This window comes from Palaemon carinicauda, chromosome 1, assembly GCF_036898095.1.
Source record: "Palaemon carinicauda isolate YSFRI2023 chromosome 1, ASM3689809v2, whole genome shotgun sequence".
In the NCBI taxonomy this organism is placed as follows: Eukaryota; Metazoa; Arthropoda; class Malacostraca; order Decapoda; family Palaemonidae; genus Palaemon; species Palaemon carinicauda.
In genome coordinates, this window is record NC_090725.1 from 81,528,983 (window position 1) to 81,551,548 (window position 22,566).

Sequence of the window (22,566 nt, forward strand, 5' to 3'; positions counted from 1 at the left end):
ACCATAGCCACGTGCCTGCAGAATATTCAGAAGGCACTTCAAGAGATGAAACCTGCAACCGTGAATGCGAGCTGGAAGAAGTTGTGGCCCGATATTGTTTACGACGACAAGGGATTTACTCCGTCGGAAATCCAACACTCTGCAATACGGAAATCTGTGCAGTTGGCTGCCTTAATTGGAGGTGACGGGTTTGGCGACATGACGACTGAAGACGTCGACGAGTTGTTGGACTGCCATTCCCAGGAAGAGACCCAAGAAAATGTCGAAGAAACGGGCTTAACATTAGAACGGCTTGCCAAGGCCTGCAACCATGCGAAGGAGTTGAAAGAAATGTTGCAAGAGTGGGACGAGGATATGGTTCGCTCGATGCAATTCTGCAACAAGATCGATGAAGACATGACTCCCTTCAAAATGCTCTTGGATCGAAAAAAGAAGCAGCGGCAACAACTTCCGATCACAATGTTCTTCCAGCCTCGCAAAAAAGAGCCAGTTCCTCCTGCTAGTACGCCTTCGGAAGAAATTGAAGAAGTTTCCCAGGAAGAAGTTGAAGAGATGTCCCAGGAAAAGACACCTCCGTCTGAAGAGATGTAAAATACTATCATTGGCTGCACAGTAGAACACATCATCAGCTTCATCATCATCATTTCTACTGTGCAGCAAATTCATCGCCATCACCATTCAAGTTTTTCTTCAACTTCTTTCGTGGTGAGTACAGTAACAATCTTTATTTTTTACTTTAATATTCTTACTGTACATTCTAAAACTGTATTTGTGCCTGTTTTATAATTTAGTACTGTACGTACTGTATGCATTAAGTTAAAGGGAAGGTTTTAAAAGTCTACATGTTGTAACCTATCATATTTTTTTTGTTTAAAATTTACATTTATGTACGTAAAACAATCTCTCTCTCTCTCTCTCTCTCTCTCTCTCTCTCTCTCTCTCTCTCTCGTAAATTGTTTTCCTGCTTTGCTACGTACAATACTGTATAATTTATATTTGTAAGGTAACATATTTTGTAAATGCTTTTACTGTAAATATTGTATGTACTGTATCATTATTTATCACTATCATCATGCGCGTTAAATGCCTTGTTTGTTCTGAGCGTGGTTGTTTACTGAGCGTACACGCCGTCGTTTCAGGCGGCGTCATAAAGAAAAACATTTCATTTGGAAGTCCTAAGAAAAATACGTAAACTAAAACATTGGTAATAAAAAAATCAACATACAGTACTGTATAATCAATATAATTGATGCAAAAACTAACCTATACATATATGTGTACTGTACACTAAATGAGTTTGTTTCTTCATTATGATCAGAGATGAACGTAAACAAAACATTGGTTGCCATTTTTTATCGTGCTTTGTAGGTGTTTAGGAAACGCATGATATAAAATCGCCTTTAATATTTGTGCCTGTTTTAGTTTAGGGTGCTGTAGTACATGCATTAAGTGTTCTGTACATTAAAGGGTGGTTTGTTAACAGTACTACGTACAAGGGAAGGTTTTAAAAGTCCGAATATACATGTTAAATAAATAGGTAAATATGATGTCACTACTTCGCGGATTTTCACCTATCGCGCCCGCGTCTGGAACCTATCTACCGCGATAAACGAGGGTTCACTGTACCCTCTAACTTTCATTTATTGTTCCTTTATAACACCCCTGATCTCGATATTTACAAACTATGTAGGTACTACTACTGTATTTCTTAAATATTTATTTTCACCAGCAATGCAATTCTCCTACTCTGTTTTTGTCTCTATAATTCCTAACTTCTTGGACAAGATATTATACTTTTGCTACTCATTTACTTTTGCCTTAACTATTGTCTCATTTTCTTAGTACCATTCTCTTAAACATTTATATTTGTTAACTGTTCTTATCCTTCCATACCAAACCATGCCTTTAATCTTAATATCTTATTTTTGTGTCTTATTACTAACACGTCTGACTTCAGAAGATTGGTACTAGAAGTAAATTTTTCAAGTTCTTCCAAAGTGCGGCAGTTTCTTATGGCTTGATCAATTCTTTAATACAGTCCTTCAAGTATAACTTTTTGAAACATTTTACAGCATCCTCAAATCATACATATAGTAGCTCTTTCTTTGTTGATGGTAATTGCTAATTCATGTTGAAGATTATAGATCAGAGTTCAATACAGCATATGGACGATTCACTGGAAATCAATTCTAATTGATTCATTTCCTAGAACAGTGATGGTAGATTATGTTCAATGCTCTGAAAACTATCTTGTTACCAAGTTGTTGGTAAAAATATATGTTACACTACCTGTCATCTGCAGAACGATCATTTTCTTCAGAAAATGTTATTAAGTTATACTGGAGAGCAACAATGGGTTTGAAAGATGGAATGGTCTTGCAAGGCTTTATATTCACCAAAGTATTTCAGATATATATTAAATATGTTTTCAAAAAATTCTCCAAGCAATCTTCCCGCATGTAAGAATTTATTTTGTACAGAGAATAATGCATAAATTTCAAAGCTATAATAAAATTTTGATGTGTACCCACTGAACACAAGTAAAATATTGATAGCAACACTAAAAGTAAAATTATATAAAATTTTTTTTAATGCATATGTTTAATATCTTGTATGTTTCATATAACTTCACCTGTACCTTCTGTAAGCTACAGCTGTGGGAAACAATATATCTTCATAATTATAATATCTCTCTCTCTCTCTCTCTCTCTCTCTCTCTCTCTTCTCCTCTCTCTCTCTCTCTCTCTCTCTCTCTCTCTCTCTCTCTCTCTCCATCTCTCTCTCTCTCTCTCTCTCTCTCTCTCTCTCTCTCTCTCTCTCTCTCTCTCTCTCTCTCTCTCTCTCTCTCTCTCTCTCTCTCTCTCTAGCTTAAATAATTTTCATTTAGATAGAGTATGTTAATGAAGATTAAGATTTGTGATAATTTTATAATTTTCTTATTTGTTAATAAAAAATAGCGCTTAATTTAACGAAAGCTATTCAAAGGTATCACATGAAAATATGAATAATGTTTAACTCCTCTCTATAGAAATTTCCTTAATTGAAATTAAACATCAAGTCCTTAAATGCAGTTCACGTGTTAAGGTTAATGACCACAGTTTTGACTGGAATGTATTGTTAGGAATTTTAATTTTTTTGTTATGAGTGCTAAACATATTTCAAGTTCTGATGTTAAGATATTTTCAAGTAGCTTTTCTTTTTAAATAAGTGCTATTTTTTTTTAACATATGAAATTTATATGAAAATCATTTCCATGAGTGATAACTGTACTGGTTTTTAATAAATAACGGCGATCAAATTTTATGAAGAATGTTATGCTGTTAAATCGTCTATATAAATCTGACTTAAATTTAGTTAATACGGATAGAATATAGTGAGAAATACCGATTGAAAGGGCATGGAGATGTTAAGGAATAAGAAAGGGTATAAGAAATAAGCATAGACTAAGTTAATAGTAAAAAATGCATTGGCCTAAATAACAAATATGAAGTGAAAAGGAATTATAAGAAGAGAAGAATGGGTGAAAAATTTTAGCCTTTGGCATTAGATAAAATTAATATAGATAGAATATAATTGGAAATAATGAATAAAAGGGAATAAGAATAATAAGAATTATAATAAGGATGATGCAGAATAAGGAAGTGTATAAGGAATAAACTAGACTGAAATGAACAATAAAGATATTGTGAATAACAGAAACGAAAAATGAATAGGAAAGAATAGGATAAACCTTTTGCTCTTTAGGTCAATCCTTGACTTGAAATATAACTTTACAATAACCTACTTTTCTGAGCACTGTGATGTAGGTTAATGGTGTGTGGTTTTGAAATTTTTTCCAGTGATTCCAAGTTATTGACTGTAGTTAAGTGATAAACCAGCATAGCCTATATATTTTTATAATGGTATCAAAGGTTTAATTGCACATGTAGGAATTATGGGTTGAGGAGGATCTACTGAAAGTAAGTTAATGTTGTGGTCAAGAAGTTTGTATGATTGGCCTTGATTTTAGTGCTGCCTTTGACTGTGTTAATCATGAGGCTCTTGTTTTCAAACTCAAACTATTTTGGTTGGTCTTATCTAAGCATCATTATTGAATTCTTAAGTAAAAGGTTGCAAACAGTTGTTAATGGGCACCATAGTCAGTATAGGAATGTTTTGTTTGCTGTTCCTCAGGGTAATGTTCTTGGCCCATTACATTTCATGCTATATGCAAAAATGTGGTTTGACCCAGAATGTTGCATATGCTACTCTTTACATCAATTCCATCTCCTGAATATAGATCTGGGGTTGCTGAATCCCTTAATAGAGGTTTAGCTAGCATTAGGGCATGGTGCAAATTATACAACATGAAGTTGAACCATAGCAAAACTCAAAGTATGATTGTACATATGTCGAGGACAGTGGCTCCTCAACATCCAGATCTTTGTATTAATAATGACTCTTTGAATATATACCGCTCCTTTAAAGTTTTAGGTGCAATTCTTGATTGTAAATCTACTTTTGAGAAACACATTCCATCTGTTACTTATAAAATTGCACAAAAAATTGGCTTATTGAGAGTCTTTTAAGAATTTCAGTGATCAATATACCCTTAAATGTTTTAATTCATTCAATTTACCTTATTTTGAATATTTTTCACCTGTCTAGTCTTCAGCTGTTGACTCTCATCTTAATTTTTTGGACAAAAACTTGTCGTCTATTAAATTTCTTATTCCTGATCTTGATATTAATCTCTAGCACTGTCCTTCAGTTAGTTCTTTATGGTATTTTCCTTGTTGGAGCTTGTGGCACCCTGCTTTTCCAACAAGTGTTGTAGCTTAGCTAATAATAATAATAATAATAATAATAATAATAATAATAATAATAATAATAATAATGCTAATAATAATAATAATAATAATAATAATAATAATAATAATGATAATAATAATGGTAATGTATATAAACATATATACATATACACACTTATGTATACTTGTATGTATGTATATGAGAGACAGAGAAAGAAAAATACAATTCTTTTTTAATGTTTTATTTTTTTCCAGATTTTCCGAAAGATGCCAAAATTTGAATGGCTATTTTTGGAGCCCTTAGCTACATCAGGAATAGATTTTCGTAGTGATGATCACATAATCCATATCAATGCTCCTGTCCTTATTCTGCATGCTGAAGATGACCTTGTAGTGCCTTTTGCTTTGGGTCGTAAGGTAAGCTTGCATGGAATTGCTATTGACATGTTAATTCATTGAAAATGTTTTATGCTGGTCACTCACACAGAATTGGAGTTTGTTTTCATTCCAAATGTCACATTATTATGCATTTCATTTCATGAGTGATTGCCAATTTATGAATCAAATCCCTCTTGTATCTGATATGTATAGCAAATGTGTAAAGAAATTATCCATAAGTATTACGATATTGCTTACTTTGCAGGGTGTTAAGCTCCATCCCTCCTAAAAGTAGAACTGTTCAAAGATTTTTGTCACTAACCAGTTTCAGATAAGAGTAGACATCTTTGCATATTCCACATTTTTTTTACAATATATTTGTAAAAACAGTAAAGTATTACTAAAAAGGAAATATATGGTATTTATGTTTATTCCCGAAATTAAAAGAAATTTGCTTCCAGCTAATCTCAGTACACACTGTTTCATACAAAGTTTTGTTTCAATATATATATATATATATATATATATATATATATATATATATATATATATATATATATATATATATTTGGGCTCGGGGAATGTCGTCCTGATGGAAGTTCCTCCATAGTAGCTTTCTAGGTTTTATTTAACTACAGTGATATATCCCAGAGAATTTTTTTAAAGGTATCCAGAATTCTAACTCCTGGCGCGAATATCCCTTGCTTTTGTCTTTAGGGATATCGCATAAGGTCAGAGGACGTATTCTTGACACGCCACATAGCTATCTACACCCCTAATAGCGTTTACGCTTCGAGAGGGGAAAGTGGCAAGAATTGTAGGAGGGCCGTTATTAAGGCAATGCTCCTACTCGTACTGTTGTTGAGCGCCAGCACGACGCCGTTTCCTGGTGCCATCTTGTCATTCTTTCTCAAGTAGCGTACCCAGCTCGGTGTTATTCCTTGTGCCTCTCGCTATTTTGGAGCTTATTTCTGCTATGATGCTTTCCCCAGCCTCATCTGCCTCTGGAAAGTTGAGTATTATCTTTAATTTGTATAAATGTAAGCTCTTGCCAGTTTTTATCTTCGGTTAAGATCGTAATTAATGTAACAAGAGCTGTTGCCTAGCCGGATGGCGTTTTGGACGAGGTCGTTCTGTTTGCACGTGCGTTTAGTTAGTCAGAACGACATTCCAGGTATATATCGCTTTAATAAATTTAGCTATTTTGCAATTTAGCTAGGAAATATATTATGCCGATGGTTTCGTGGATTTGGCAATTTATTTACCAAGCCCCACGAGTGCTAGGCTTCCTAGCCTAGGCAAATACATTCACTTTCATGCATGATATAGTTTTCCTGGTGTGATATTTTATTGAAGCTTTAGGCAATATTTTATACATATAAGATATTACTGAATATAAATTTTCCTCTTCCAAGATAGTATACGAGAGAGTTTCGGTGACCGATTCTCACCGTGCCTAGGCTACTAGCCTAGGGGCTTTAGTATACTTTCATACATGTCCCCGATTGCCCTTGTATCGTCTTTTAAGTGGAGACTAACACCTCCTATTCCTTTTAAGTCGATACTAATCTCCTTGGGAGATTTAAGAGCAATCCCTTTCCCTCTGAGTTAGCCTAGGCTAACCCTAATCAGCTTTACCTCGAATTTTATTCAGGTAAATCTAGGCTAGGGTGTTTCTGTTCCTTCCCTCAACCGCAGAGGTCAGTTTTGGGTTAAGACAGAACATCAGAGTATTCGTCTGTGATCGGTGGCCGTCTGGCTTGGTGAATTGAATTCCTAAGTCAGGTTAGGCTACCGATGCAGGAGGCTAGACCTCCCTAGGCTTCACCTGAAGGCATTATATGATATAATGCCTCCTCCCTGTGGCCTAGCAGACAGTCCTGTGCTAGCAGACCCTAAGCTGAAGAATTGAATTCTTCCCTTGCTTGGGGTCTCCGACACTAGATTCTGTTCCTAACACCTGAGACAGCAGCCAAGGTGCCGCCATCTCATTCTATTAGGCTAACCCCAGACTAGGGAATTGATTTCCCTGGCCCTTTGGGGTTGTCTTTACGTTGGAACAGAATCTTTTTAGGTGAGGTAGAACCTTCTGGCTACTACCTAATCTACAGGACCCTTACCCCTCCCCTTGCTGTCCTTTAGTGTTGGCCTAGCCTTCACACATCTTGGCCATCATTCTACAATTGACCCTAGTGCAGGTAGATTGTGGGATTGGCTCGGGTTCTCTGTCGGCTGCCAGCTGAGCCGGCTGTCGGCGGAGATTCCCCTACCCTATCGAGTATTCTTCAGTCCTCTCTTGGACTGCCTTCCATAGCCCTACCGGCTGGTATCAATGGGGTTATGGCTGGATGGAAGCCCGCATGTAATTTCCCCTTCCATACGAACCCTCATTCTGGATGGCGGTCTGCAAGGCTGAGCCTTTGCTTTCCCTCCAATCCATGCTTTCTCTCTATCTTACCAAGTACCCTGGGCCCAGCTGCCGGCAACCTAGAGCCGCCGGCAGCCGGCAGGACTGCGGTCCTGCGACAGATTGCACTGCCGCTGATTGTTATAGGTGCCGATGGCCGGCGACCCAACGACAGCTGGCACACACCGGCCGGCTGCCGGCAACTATGTTGACTGCCGACAGCCGGTTGAACATTTGTCTGACGACATATCATTTACCGCCGGCTGCCGGTGGGACCGCCAAATGTCGGCGACCCCCCGCCTGCCGGCGGCATGCAACTACCGGCGGTCTGCCGCCCACTACCTCTTGAAGGCAGTATACCTTAAAAAAACACAGGAACTACCAGCGTATGCCGGTAGGTACTACAGTATATGGCCGTGGAGTGGTCAGGAATGATTGCGATATTGATTATTCCGCAATAAATAAACCACTGTACGGACTGTACGGTAGCCCATACATTTCCAACCTACAAGGTGCTTCATGGGCAGCCTATTGTGAGACCACTAGATAAAGAGAGCGATTCTCTCTTTTCATAAAAGTTATCAATGATCACTTTATTCAATCGCCAATATTGAATTCTCGAAGACTGTGTTATGTTACACCTTTATATATCCTAAGGATAAAATGTCTTCTATTAATAATTCTATTTAGAATACCCGAGATTCAATATTAAGGGAGGTCATAGCAATTGGCTGAGCAGGAAACACATGTAAGTGTCTTTCCTCTTTCTTTTCTAGCTTACCTATCCTAAGGTAAAATATACATAACATTGTATGATGAAATTTTGAGGTATTTCACCGAATACTCATCCGCCTTTCCTTTCTTTACCGGAGGACTATCCCGAGTGCGGGAATCACTTCTGCAAGGTCCGCAGCAAGAACTTCTGCGGCCATGGTTTGTGTAGGACCCACGCGCGCTGCGCGACGACGAAGGGCTCTCTGAAGTATTGGTACCCCCAGGTATGTGACATCTGTTCCAATCTGGTTCCTGAGGCTTAGCCACACGTTAACTTCTCTCCTGTCTATGTTTCAGGACATGAAGAAGGAGTCATCTGAGAAGGAAGCTACGATTCGTTCGGAGATGCACCAACTCGTGACTTCCCGTTTAGCCCCCAAGAAGCTAAACGTTAAGGAACTTCCCCCTTTCTCGGACGTCAACCCTTGGAGTTATGCTGAACACATGCCTATGTCAGGAGGGAAGATCTTCCTCTCCGACAAGCTGGGTACAGTCCCAGTGGAAGATATAGAGTTCTGGCCAGCAAAGGGGCCTATCCTGACTGTTACGTCCGCTTAAGGACGGAACCTCCCTCGAAAGAGGAAACAGACGTGAAAGAGGAAACACAGGCGAAAGAGGTCATCATACTGGACCTCCCCAAGGCCCAAGCCCTGTTCACTAAGACCTTGAAAGAGAGGGCCTTTACTAGTTCCAAGGTGCCGGCTCTCGGCAAGAAGCACCCATCCTTCATTGCTGCTTCTTCCCGTGCCTTCCCCTTTATGGAAAAAGGGTTCAAGGCAGCCTTAAAGGCAGTCGAGGCAGGGAAACCTTGTCCCACACTCGAAGAGTGTAGACCCTTTTCCCTTGCCCTACCATCAGACGATGCGGACTGGAAGGATGTTTATAACACCTTCTCAGTCGGGAGGTTGGAGGCTGACATTGCCGGACGTCAGTTCGCAGAAGACCTCCCGAAGTTGTCGGACTTCCACCTGCGCAGGGAGCAGGAGACGAAGGAGAGACTTGCCGCCTCTATGTCCCTAGAGACTGGACTAGAGATGATGGCAAGTGTTCCAGATACCCCAGATATGTACATGGTCTTTGCCAAAACTCATTTGGCAACGGTCACCAAAGACCTGTACAACTTCATTAAAGCCAGACGGGCTTGTAGAGAGTTCGTGTTCGCCTCGGCTGCGGTGAGGCATGAACCAAGGAAGCTGATAGCTTCCAACATCTGGGGAAAAGACCTCTTCCCAAGCGAAGTGGTCAAAGAGGTTGTCGACAAGGCTGCCACGGAGAATAGGAATCTTCTCCACAAGTGGGGCTTGTCGACCAAGAGAAAGTCTTCCAGTGAGGAGGGTCCCCAACCCAAAAGGAAAACCAAGCGACCTAGAGTGCCCTCTCGCCCACCACGACAACAACAACTTCCCGTGGCTACGGTGTCCCAGACGGTGACACAACCACCGACCACATTTCAGCTGGTGCCCCAACAGGTAGCGACACAGTCGCCTGGCTTTACTCCAGCCTTTGAAAGGCAATCCACGACCTTTCGGCCGAAGTCTCGGGGTTCCTTTCGTGGTTCCCCCAGATGCCCCTCTAGAGGCAGGGGCAACAAAGGTGGACGTGGCCAAGGAGGCAAGTCCTCCAACCAGCACTCAAGATGAGATGCTTCCGGTAGGAGGGAGACTTCTCCTTTTCCGGGATCGCTGGACCTTCAATCCCTGGGCCCACAGCGTAATCAAGAACGGACTGGGGTGGAGTTGGAACACAACTCCACCAACCTTCCCTCAATTCTTCCAACACTCAACCCCCATTCTGGAAGAATATGTCCAAGAACTCTTAGACAAGAGAGTGGTAAGGAGGGCCAAGTCCATCAAATTCCAAGGAAGGCTGTTTTGTGTTCTGAAGAAGGATTCGGAAAAGCTCAGAGTCATTCTGGACTTGTCACCACTCAACAAGTTCATAGTGAACCACAAGTTCAGAATGCTTACTCTTCAACACATAAGGACCCCACTGCCCAAACAGGCATACACAGTCTCCATAGACATAGTGGACGCATATTGGCATGTTCTGATCAATCGAGAAGTTTCCTCCCACCTAGGATTCAAGCTGCAAAAGAGACAATATGTCTTCAGAGCCATGCCCTTTGGACTAAACATAGCCCCAAGGGTATTCACAAAGCTTGTGAATGCAGTCATTCGTCAACTACGCCTAAAGGGAGTTGAGGTGATTGCCTACCTGGACGACTGGCTGGTATGGGCAGCATCCGGAGAAGAATGCACGCAAGCCTCCAAGGAAGTGATCCAGTTCCTGGAACATCTAGGATTCAAGATCAACTTGGAAAAGTCTCGACTATCTCCAGCTCAAAAGTTCCAATGGCTGGGTGTTCACTGGAACTTAAAGTCACACTGCCTCTCCATTCCATTAAAGAAGAGGAGAGAGATAGCGAGATCTGTCAAGAAACTTCTTCAATCCGACAGGATATCAAGAAGGCAACAAGAGAGACTGTTGGGGTCTCTCCAGTTTGCCTCAGTGACAGACCCAGTGTTGAGAGCACAATTAAAAGATGCATCAGGAGTCTGGAGAAAATACGTATCAAACGCTCAAAGAGATCTGACAAGACCAGTACCAACTCGTCTGTGTTCACTCCTCAAGCCATGGTCGGAGGCAAAGAACCTAAAGAAGAAGGTACCTCTACAACCGCCTCCACTCTCAGTCACCGTTCACACGGATGCCTCAAAGGAAGGGTGGGGAGGCCACTCTCACCATCGAAAGTCCAAGGAACCTGGTCCTCCCTCTTCAAGACCTTCCACATCAACATTCTAAAAGCCATGGCAGTTTTTCTCTCACTGAAAAAACCGAACTTCGCAGCTCAATCCACATCCGACTGGTACTAGACAGCGAAGTAGTAATGAGATGCCTGGATCGACAAGGCTCGAGATCGCCTCAAATCAACCAAGTGATGTTGGCCATCTTCCGCCTAGCGGAAAAGAAGAGATGGCACTTATCAGCAGTTCACCTCCAAGGATTCCACAATGTGACGGCGGACGCTCTATCCAGGCTCACCCCGATAGAGTCCGAATGGTCCCTAGACGCAAGATCATTCTCCTTTATCTTACGCAAAGTCCCAGGACTGCAGATAGACCTCTCCGCAACGAGCTACAACAAGAAGCTACCCCGGTACGTAGCCCCATACGAGGATCCTCTAGCGGAAGCAACGGATGCGATGTCCATAGACTGGAACAGATGGACCAGGATTTACCTGTTCCCTCCGACCAACCTCCTGCTGAAGGTCCTCAACAAGCTGAGATCCTTCCAAGGAACAGCAGCGATAGTGGCTCACAAGTGGCCCAACAGCATCTGGTTCCCCCTGATAACGGAACTACGACTGAAGCTGATTCCGTTGCCGGATCCAGTTCTGACTCAGCAAGTGCAGAAGTCGACTGTCTCCGCTTCATCACAGAAAACCCGGAACCTTCATCTCATGATTTTCTCACCTTAGCAGTCAAGAAAAGATTCGAGATTTCAAAAGACAGTATCAACTTTTCAGAAGAATACAAGTCGAAATCAACTAGAAGACAGTACGAGTCTTCCTGGAAGAAATGGGTCTCCTTTGTTAAGGCAAAGAAACCAAAAGAGATATCAACAGATTTCTGTTTCTTTCTTTATTCATCTCCATGAACAAGGTTTAGCAGCCAACACGATCTCTATGTGTAAATCTGCCCTGACTAGACCCTTACTGTATGCCTTCCAGGTGGACTTTTCCAATGGAATCTTCAATAAGATACCTAAGGCATGCGCTAGACTTCGGCCCGCAGCACCTCCGAGGCCCATTTTTTGGTCCTTGGATAAGGTTCTTCACCTAGCATCTACCTTGAACAATGAAGATTGCTCTCTAAAAGACGACTCAAAAGGTGATATTCTTATTTGCACTAGCCTCAGGAGCCAGAGTTAGCAAAATAGTGGCCCTTTCGAGGGATGATGGCCACATTCAGTTCACAGACTGCGGAGAACTGAACCTATTTCCCGACCTAGCGTTTCTCGCCAAGAATGAGCTGGGGTCCCTGGAGAATCTGCCCTCTGAAGGAAGAAGCATCTCTATGTCCAGTAGAATGCCTAAAGGTCTATCTTCGTAGAACTTCAGACTTTAGGGGAGGACAGCTTTTCAGGGGAGAAACCTCAGGTTCAACATTGACTTTGAGACAACTAAGGGCGAAGATCACCTATTTCATTCGCAGAGCGGATCCAGACAGCACACCCGCAGGTCATGATCCGAGAAAAGTTGCTTCGTCTGTGAACTTCTTCCAGAACATGAGTTTTGAAAGTCTTCGCTCCTATACTGGATGGAAGTCTTCCAGAGTATTCTTCAAGCACTACGCGAAACAAGTGCAGGAGATAAAGCATTTTGTGGTGGCAGAAGATAGTGTACTAAAACCTGCCGCTTGAAGTCTGCAAAGAACAGTTCAGTAATTGGGACTTTTTAGTGATGGGTGTACATGGTTTACTCCTACGGTGTATCATGTTTAGTGAAGTGTCTAAGTAATGACACTATAGACTGTTCTAAGTACAATGGTGACAAAAGCTTAAAAGACTTACACATGTGCCATGCGTATTCTACGCAAGTGTTTCCTTAAACAGTAATGACAGAAACAATAGTGAAATACTACTATATTTCCTTTAGAGTGGTTTTGTGTTTCCTTTTCAGATGAAACTTTATTTCTGTTATTACCATTTTATTATGCTTTTACTCAATATTTTCAAAGAAATCTCTCTTTAATTGTATATATATGCAACCAGCAATTTCTATTTACTGTTTATTAGTAAACACATTTGGGAATTTTGCGTCTCATTTTGCCCTGAAAATTCTAAAAATACAAATAAAGGTGTCAGAGCAAATTATTACCTCTTATTTTGAAAATATCTTCTGAATAATTACTATTTTGTTCTAAGCAAACAAACATCACAATTATTGTATTAAGTTCAGTCTCTGGTAATGACTGACTTTATAAACCTGATTGCTTTACTGACTGTACAAATTTCCTACATGAATGATAAACCTGTCTACCTTGTCTACAACACACAAGCAGATCAAGGGAGGTGTCAGTAATCAATACATACTTTGTTCCTACCAGAATACAAACTATGTTTTACATGTATATGATGAGACCAATATACAACTTGTTTGCTAGATTGTTCCTTGAACTTACAATCCTCGGGTTTTTTCCTAGAGTCTCCCATGATTCTTCCCTGTAGGGGGCAGGAAGCACTGACATAGTCCATGCTCAGTTGAAAGGTGTATGACGGTAACACCATGTGTCTCTAGGTCTAGAAGACCAAGAAAAATTTATCTCGTGGTTATTGGCACTATTGAAAATCCACAGATACATTGATGCTCTGGTAAACTTCCATCAGGACGACATGGCCTGAGCCCAAAAATTGGATTTTGTGCGAAGCGAAAAATCTATTTTTGGTTGAGGTAGCCATGTCGTCCTGATGGACCCACCCTCCTTTTTCAAAGGATGAATGAATCCCTCCCATATGTACTGTATCTGTAGCACCTCACTAACGCTACATAGAATGACAAGATGGCGCCAGGACACGGCGTCATGCTGGCGCTCAACAACAGTACAAGTCGGAGCGTTACCTTAATAACGGCCCTCCTACAATTCTTGCCACTTTCCCTTCTCGAAGCGTAAACGCTATTAGGGGTGTAGATAGCTATGTGGTGTGTCAAGAATACGTCCTCTGATCTTATGCGATATCCCTAAAGACAAAAGCAAGGCATATTCGCGCCAGGAGTTAGAATTCTGGATACCTTTAGTAAAATTCTCTGGGATATATCACTGTAGTTAAATATAACCTAGAAAGCTACTATGAAGGAACTTCCATCAGGACGACATGGCTACCTCACCCAAAAAACGGATTTTGAGCGAAGCGAAAAATCTATTTTTGGGTGAGATAGCCATGACGTCCTGATGGAAGGTTCCTTCAGTAGCTTCCTAGGGTATATTTAACTACAGGGATATTCCCAGAGAATTAAACTAAAGGTTATCACAGAATTCTAACTTCTGGTGCGAGTACCCTAAAGGTTTCCCTCTAGGATATCGTATATCAACAGGGGACGCATGTATTAACACGCCACATAGCTATCTGCACCCCATATAGAGTTAACACTTCGATATGAAAGGTGGAGAATAACTGGGGAACCGTTCCACAGTTACACTCGTCCACGGCTGCTTTTGGTACTCGAAACGTAAACAAACGGGCGCCATTGCTAAATGACGTCACGTCCGTCCTCATCCTGAGGCCAGCTTCTTGCTAATCTCCATGATACAGCAGGATAGGGCGGGGCCTGAAAGGCTGGACTAGAATAGACGGGAGGGTCCATCAGGACGTCATGGCTATCTCACCCAAAAATAGATTTTTCGCTTCGCTCAAAATCCGTTTTTTGGGCTCAAGCCATGACGTCCTGATGGAAGTGTACCAGAGAATTAATGTATCGTGGAAATTTTCCCCTTTTTATGCAAATGCCAAGGGTTTCGAATAGAGGTATGTAACATGTCCTCGCTAGAGTTTCCGTGGGGATCCAGCTTCCTGCCCCCCTGGCAGAGAAGTCCCGGTGGACCATACCAATATCTCGAAGCGATCATTGAAGGGCTACTCACCCTGCGGAGAGTTCGTGCAGGACTCGGAGACAAGACATAAGGTTAATATTCGGGTAGGAATATTATCAAGCATAGGTAAGTGAGAAATAATCACCACGCTCCTTGGAGGAGAGATCAATCTGGTCTCGAAGGCAGGACAAAGGTAAGTATTCAGGTAGGAATATTACCACAGCATGAGTGAGTATACAATACAAGTAAATTTATATTATTCTTCTCATTCAAAAGGAAGGGGTTAAATGAAACTATGACAATCATATATTTCATGATAAATAATAAGAGCGGAGAGAGACGCACATGTAATAAAATAGACATTTTATTTCATAGATTGCAGATTATTGTGATAACAATTGCAATAATAAGTGTAAAGTTAATTTACAATAATAAAGAATAATGTACATAGAAAATAAAAGACTTCAATCTTGAATCTGAAAGAAATTTCACTTTTAGAAACACAAGTTCCAGAGGAACGTCAGTCTTTTTCAAGGAAAAACACATCATGCCCTAGAGCATGTGGCACTATGTGAAGTCTATGACATTTCACCTTGATAAGAACAGTCTATTAGAAACACTAAGTGTCCCTGAAATCACTGTATCACAAGAGGGTCAACACAGGCACCCGTAGAGTTAAATTCCCAAGTAACTCACTGTTCTCTGCAGAGTTAAACGGCAGGTTTCATATCACTACCTGCGGCTACCACGAAATGTTTAACTTCATGCACTTGCTTCGCGTAGTGCTTGAAGAAAACGCGCGATGATTTCCACCCTGTGAAGCTCTTGAGGCTTTCGAAATCCATGCTCTGGAAGAAATTCAGAGAAGACTCGACTTTTCTAGGATCATGACCTGCGGGCGTACTGTCAGGATCCGCTCTGCGAATGAAGGAGGTGATTTTCGCTCTTAGTTGTTTCAGTGACAAGTCACTACCCGATGTTTCTCCTTTGAAGAGTTGTCCTCCACCGAAGTCTGAAGTTCTTTGAAGATAGACCTTAAGACTCTCCACTGGGCATAGAGAGACATCTTCCTTCAGGGGGCAGATTCTCCAAGGGCCCCATCTCTTGGTGGGTAGTTCATTCTTTGCGAGAAACGTCGGATCAGGGAAGAGGGTAAGTTCTCCTGTATCTGTGAACAGGATATGACCCTCTTCTCTTGACAATGCCACTATTTCACTGACTCGGGCTCCCGAGGCGAGAGCAAAAAGGAAGATAACTTTTTAAGTCAAGTCTTTTAGAGGGCACGAATCGTTGTCCAGGTTAGAGGCAAAATGGAGCACCTTGTCCAGGGACCAGGAGATAGGTTTTGGCGGAGGTGCTGGGCGTAGTCTAGCGCATGCCTTTGGTAATTTATTGAAGATATCGCTGGACAGATCAATCTGGAAGGCGCACAGTAGTGGTCTAGTCAAAGCCGATTTGCAGGTGGAAATCGTGTTGGCTGCTAAGCCTTGTCCATGAAGGTGAATGAAGAAGGACATGCAAAAATCAATGGTGATTTCCGTAGGATTTTTTGCTTTGACGAACGAGACCCACTTTCTCCAGGAAGATTCGTATTGCCGTCGTGTGGATTCAGTCTTGTATTCCTCGAGAAAGTCTAGACTTTTCTTCGAGATTCCAATCCAAACCTTTTCTTTGCGGCCAAGGAGAGAAAATCATGAGATGAAGGTCCCTGACTTTCAGTGATGAAGCGAAGACAGTCGACTTCTGTACTTGTTGAGAGAGAACTGGGCCCGGTAGGGGGATCAGCGTGGGCTGCAGCTCCAGGACCAGAGGGTACCAATTGCTCCGGGGCCACTTGGGAGCCACTAGGGCCACTGTCCCTTTGAAGGTTCTCAGTTTGGAGAGGACTTTCAGCAGAAGGTTGGGGGGAGGGAACAGGTATATCCTGGACCATCTGTTCCAATCCAGTGACATGGCATCCACTGCTTCTGCCTTGGGGCCCTCGTACGGGGCCACATATCGAGGAAGTTGATTGTTGTCGCTCGTTGCGAAGAGATCGATCTGAAGTTCCGGGACTTGGTGAGAGATGAAGGAGAATGATCTTGCGTCTAGAGACCATTCCGCTCTATTGGGCTTGTCCGTGATAGAGCATCCGCCGTCACGTTGCGGAATACTTGTAGGTGAACTGCAGACAGGTGCCATTTCTTCTTTTCTGCCAGACGAAAGATCGGAAGAAGTACCTGATTTATCTGGGGCGATCTCGAGTCCTGACGATTGAGACATCTGACTACCACCGAGTTGTCCAGAGTCAGACGGATGTGGATCGAGGGAGGCGGGGAGAGTTTCTTCAGGGTGAGAAGAACCGTCATGGCCTCCAAGATGTTGATGTGAAACGTCTTGAATAGGGGAGACCATGTTCCCTGAACCTGTCGTTGGTGGGAGTGACCTCCCCAACCCTCCAGTGAAGCGTCCGTGTGGATGTTGATCGATGGAGGCGGGTGTTGAAGAGGAATGGACCTTTTCAGGGCCTTTGCTTCCGACCACGGCTTTAATAGTAAGCGAAGTCTGTTTGGAAGCCGTCTCTTGAGGTCTCTTCGGGCGATGGATGCGAAACATCTCCAGACTCGCGCGGCATCCTTTAGCTGTGCGCGAAGCACTGGGTTTGTCACAGAGGCGAACTGTAGAGAGCCGAGAACTTGTCGTCTTGAGATCCGTTTGGATTTCAGAAGTCTTCTGACAGACCCTGCTATTTCCTTCCTTTTCTTCTGCGGGATGGAAAGGCGGTGTGACTGAAGATCCCAATGGATTCCCAACCATTGGAACTTCTGAGCTGGAGAGAGGCGAGATTTCTCGGTGTTTATCTTGAATCCCAGATGCTCTAGGAACTGGGTGACTTTGTTGCAGGCTCTTACACAATATTCGGGGGCGATGTCGCCCAGACTAGCCAGTCGTCTAGGTAGGCCATCACTTGGACGCCGCGAAGGCGGAGCTGTTGGACGATGGCGTCTGCCAGCTTGGTGAAGATCTGTGGAGCCACGTTGAGCCCGAAGGGCATGGCCCTGAAGGCGTAACTTTTCCTTTGGAGTCGAAATCCTAGGTAGGAGGAAGCGTGATGATTCATTGGAACGTGCCAGTAGGCATCCGCCAGGTCTATGGAGACCGTATAGGCCCTTTGAGGCAGAAGGGTCCTTATTTGTTGCAGAGTCAGCATCTTGAACTTGTTGTTCGCAATGAACTTGTTGAGAGGGGATGAGTCTAGAATGACCCTGAGTTTGTCGGAGTCCTTCTTGGGAATGCAAAATAGTCTCCCTTGGAACCTAGTTGACTTTACCCTCCTGATCACCTTCTTGTTCAAGAGTTCTAGGACATATTCTTCCAGGAGGGGGGTTGACTGTTGGAAGAATTGTTGGAAGGCTGGGGGTGGTTGCATCCAGCTCCAGCCTAGTCCCTTCTTGACGATGCTGTGTGCCCAGGGATCGAAGGTCCAACGATCCTGGAATTGGCGGAGTCTTCCTCCCACCGGAAGCACTTCATTGCTTCTGGTGTCCCGAGGGTTTGCCACCTCGGCCACTAGCACACCCCTTCCTCCTCTGCCTCTGGAGGGGCGGCGAGACGAATCTCTGCCGGAACCTCTGCTTGAGCCCCTACCTCTGGGACGAAAGGTAGTAGCATGTTGCTCAAATGCAGGGGTAAAGACCGGTGACTGCGACACCACCGGTTGGGGGACCAACTGAAAGGTCTGCTGTGGCTGTGCGGCCACTTGGAGAGTAGCGGAACCCGGAAACTGCTGTCTCTGTTGACGTTGCTGGGGTTTTGGCTTCTGAGATTTCCTCTTAGGTTGAGGGCCATCGTCCTGAGAGGATTTCCTTTTTCTCGACATGCCCCACTTGTGGAGAAGGTTCCTATTCTCCGTGGCGGCCTTGTCTGCAATCTCTTTCACCAGGGAGGAGGGAAAAAGATATTTACCCCAGATATTGGAGGAAATCAGTCTCCGGGGTTCGTGTTTTACCGTCGCGCTGGCAAACACGAATTCACGACAGGCTCTGCGAGCCTTAGTGAAGCTATACAGGTCCTTAGTCACCGTTGCCAAGTGTGTTTTGGCTAGGACCATGTAAAAGTCCGGGACTCTAGTATCCCCGGCCATAAGTTCAAGCTGTACCTGGAGGGACAGCGATGCGGCAAGCCTCTCCTTCGTATCCTGTTCTCTACGAAGGAGGTGATCATTTAGCCTTGGGAGGTCCTCATTGAACTGACGACCGGCTACATCAGGCTCTAACTTCCCCACCGTGAAGGTTGACTGGACGTCTTTCCAGTGCCTATCATCGGGAGGAACGGTAAGGGAGAAAGGTCTGCACTCCTCCAGTGCAGGGCAAGGTTTCCCTTCCTGCACTGCCTTTAAGACCGCTGTGAAGGCCTTTTCGATAAAGGGGAGAGTCGCAGCATTCGGCGCAACGAAGGTTGGGTGCTTCTTACTAAGCGCCGGCATCTTGGAGTTGGTGAAACCCCTACTCTTCACCGCATTGGCTAGCAGAGCCTGGGCCTTTGCGAGATCGAACACGATTACCTCCTTCGGTTCGGTCTCTTCCTTTGAGGCTGGTTCGGACCTGAGCCGGACGTAACAGTCCGGATAAGCCTCGAAGTTCGGGAAGAATTCCACTTCTTCCAACAAGATAGAGCCAACCTTCTCACTGATGAAGATCTTACCAGTCGTGATCGGCATATGCTCGGCATATCTCCATGGGTTAGTATCCGAGCAAGAGGGGAGGTCCTTAATCGAAATCCGTTTCGGTTGTTTAAAGTTAACTAGAGTAGACTGGAATTGCTCCTGGGTCTCTCGTAGTTTTCTTTCCATGAGGGCTTCAAGCATCTTGAAGACCTCCTGAGTGCCCGATGGAAGAGGGTCCGGGGTGGCGAAAGTCGAAGGAACAGGTTCCTCGGACGGTGCAGGAGTCGCTGCGGGAGTAAGAGCGGGAGCGACCTCGGACTCCGAATCAGGATATTCCACCTGATCTTCCTCATAGTCGAGTTCCTCGTCCATGAGGTTCTTCTCCGTCTCTTCCGACACTTCCGACATACGTTCCACGTTATCGGAATCCAAGTGGCACTCATGCATGGACTGGGCCATGACGATATCAGGTTCCACCACGAGCTGGACGGTGGGGATCTGATCACTGGGGATCACAGAGTCTTTGGATGCCTTTGGGAGAAGCAAGGCCCTCAAATCTTCGCTGGCGAGATACGGTCCAGTGGCGTTCTTCTGGAAGCCACGCACCCACTTGCGTAGCTTCTCTCGAGCGTTGTCCCTTGCCTCCGCTGGAGGAGGGTCGTCGAATGCCTCGGCCAAACGACTCTTGCAGACTGTACAGTGCTGCGGGTCCCAGTATTTCAGGTCGCCTCTCTTGGCAGCGCAGGGGGCGTGGGTCCGGCACGCCTTGTGCCCGTAGAAGTCCGGGCGCTTCACTCCACAGAAGTTGCTTTCGCACTTCATATACTCCTCCTGTAAAAGAAAGAGATCATGAGTACATGGAAGGCATAAGAATGACTTACATTACTCTAAAATTAAGGTAACTTAATCTAAATTATTAAGCATTAAAGTACTTGACAAGGTAATATAATGCCTGAGAGTAGTGAGCTGGAAAGGAAGTAGATAGACACATACTTGTGAATCCCGCCCAGTCGGTTACCGTAACCTTATCGGTAGGCAATTTCTTTTGTGGCCGAAGGTCACAAAACGGAAATCCATATGGATAAGCCGTGGTGGGTAGAAGCTAAGCCTCTAACAGAAATTGCCCGCGAGGTTTAGCAGGGACTGAGACCACTCAGATCCCTGGATAGAAGGGGAATAGGAGAAGCCCCTTATTAGATATAGGTTCCAGCAATCGGCTGCATTAAGACACACAGAGTATGCTGGAATATTGTAATGTGCAATCAGACAGCACAGCCACAATTTTAAATGGTAAGACAATACCTATATATGGAAGTGGCTAAGCCATCTGGCTGCAGTATGTTGGCTGTCGGCATGCTGTCGGCAGGTATGAGAAGGGGTGCATGTCCCTTAACGTCTCCAGGGGGTGCCGGCAGACCGACGGCACGCCGGAGGCCGGTCCTGCAGGGTGGAAGGCATCAAGACAGACACATTGAGTATCTAAAATATAATGCCATCGTGGCGACCGCCGGCACAGCGGCGGGTCGCCGGCAGGAGGCGGCGGCTCCGGCAGCCGAAGGCTGACGACCTGGTGAGCTTGGATCAATTCATAAGATGGATATGTATATGGTTGTATACCTAGACCGCCGGCAATCGATGCCGGCACGCCGGTGGCCGGCACGGAGGGTCAGCCAGCTGCTACTAGGTGAAATGGGGGGTGGGACGTCGGCTGTATGTCGACGGAAGGCGGCAGCCTCCGGCACACGGAGGGCTGACGTCTTAGAGGGGGGAGGGCATCTTATGAAAGAGTGTCACCAGAGGTAAAGGCGGTATCGCCGGAGGTGGAGGCGGCAAGGGACCGGCACCAGGATAGACGGAGAGAAAGATAAGGAGGGATGGAAGGGGTAAGATCTCCTACCCCTCCGGCATCCCTCCGGAGAGAGTGCACTCATGATAGGAGTAGATACTCCTAGCATCCGGCGGCAGGGAGCCGGCAGTCGGCCGGGTGCCTGGGGTAACCCAAGGGAGGGTTAGAGGGCACTCAAGAAGGGGGAAACCCCCGCCGGCCGGACCGCTGCCGGCAACTACCCCCATAGAACGCTATGAAGGGTATGTGTACCAGAGCGGCCAGCTCAGCAGGAGAACAAGTTAGCCCTACCACTCCACCCAAGGGAGGAGTTGAAGGACTAAGGACAGATGTGTATAGGCAAGCCTACACCAAATGGATAGGTGGGGAGGGAGAAGATGAGGGGTCTTTCTATAGGGGAGACTCTGTATAAGAACGGCCACCAAGGAGAGGGAGAACGCTCCCTAACCTAGGTTAGGTAGCCCAGAATGAGAATGGTACAGGAGTACCGTCTCAAACTATAATAGAGCAGAGTCAACCCCAGAGCTTAACCTAGAGCAGGAGGGCTAACTCCTAGGCTAGGTAAGCTGAAAGACACATCGTAAGTTGCAGGGAGGGAGGAGTAACCCAACCAGGTGCAACTGAGGAAGGGCAGAGCCGTTCCTTATTTCTCGGTCACGACCCTAAGGGAGGATCATTCCCTTAGGGTAGACAGAGAAGCGATAAATACTCTGTTTGTAGACAAAATTCCCCTATAAAGAAGGGGAAGCAGGGCCACACAGAGGGAATGCCCGCAGGCAGGGGTATTAGGGAGCATATAGGGGTTCCTACATTAGGTTAGGGTGGAAAGATAAGCAATCAACCCGGTCCCCTATATGGTCCCCGAAGGCGAAAACACTTACATCACAGTTAATAGTATGTTTAATAATGCCACAATCTTCATAACTTAACCTAGGAACACTGGTATATATCATGCATGAAAACAAGCACTAGGCTATCCAGCCTAGGGGCTAAGCTAGCGATCTAGTATGGGGTCGAACGGCGACCGAGTCTGATGAGCGCTAAAACACGATATAAGTAATTCCTAGCTATGAAGACTAAATAACTAATAATATTAATTAGTTTAGTGACCGGATAAGGCTGTTCTGGCTAACTAA

At 44.3% G+C, this 22,566-nt stretch overlaps 1 protein-coding gene across 1 annotated transcript in view; it reads left to right on the top strand.

Moving 5' to 3' along the window:
* The window catches only part of LOC137649932 (lysophosphatidylserine lipase ABHD12-like), a 220,366-nt gene that overhangs the window by 190,616 nt on the left and 7,184 nt on the right, over positions 1–22,566 (top strand). The window contains exon 7 of the mRNA XM_068382921.1: positions 5,046–5,207. Within this exon, the coding sequence (XP_068239022.1) occupies positions 5,046–5,207 (162 nt within the window). The remainder of the gene's footprint in view (positions 1–5,045; positions 5,208–22,566) is intronic.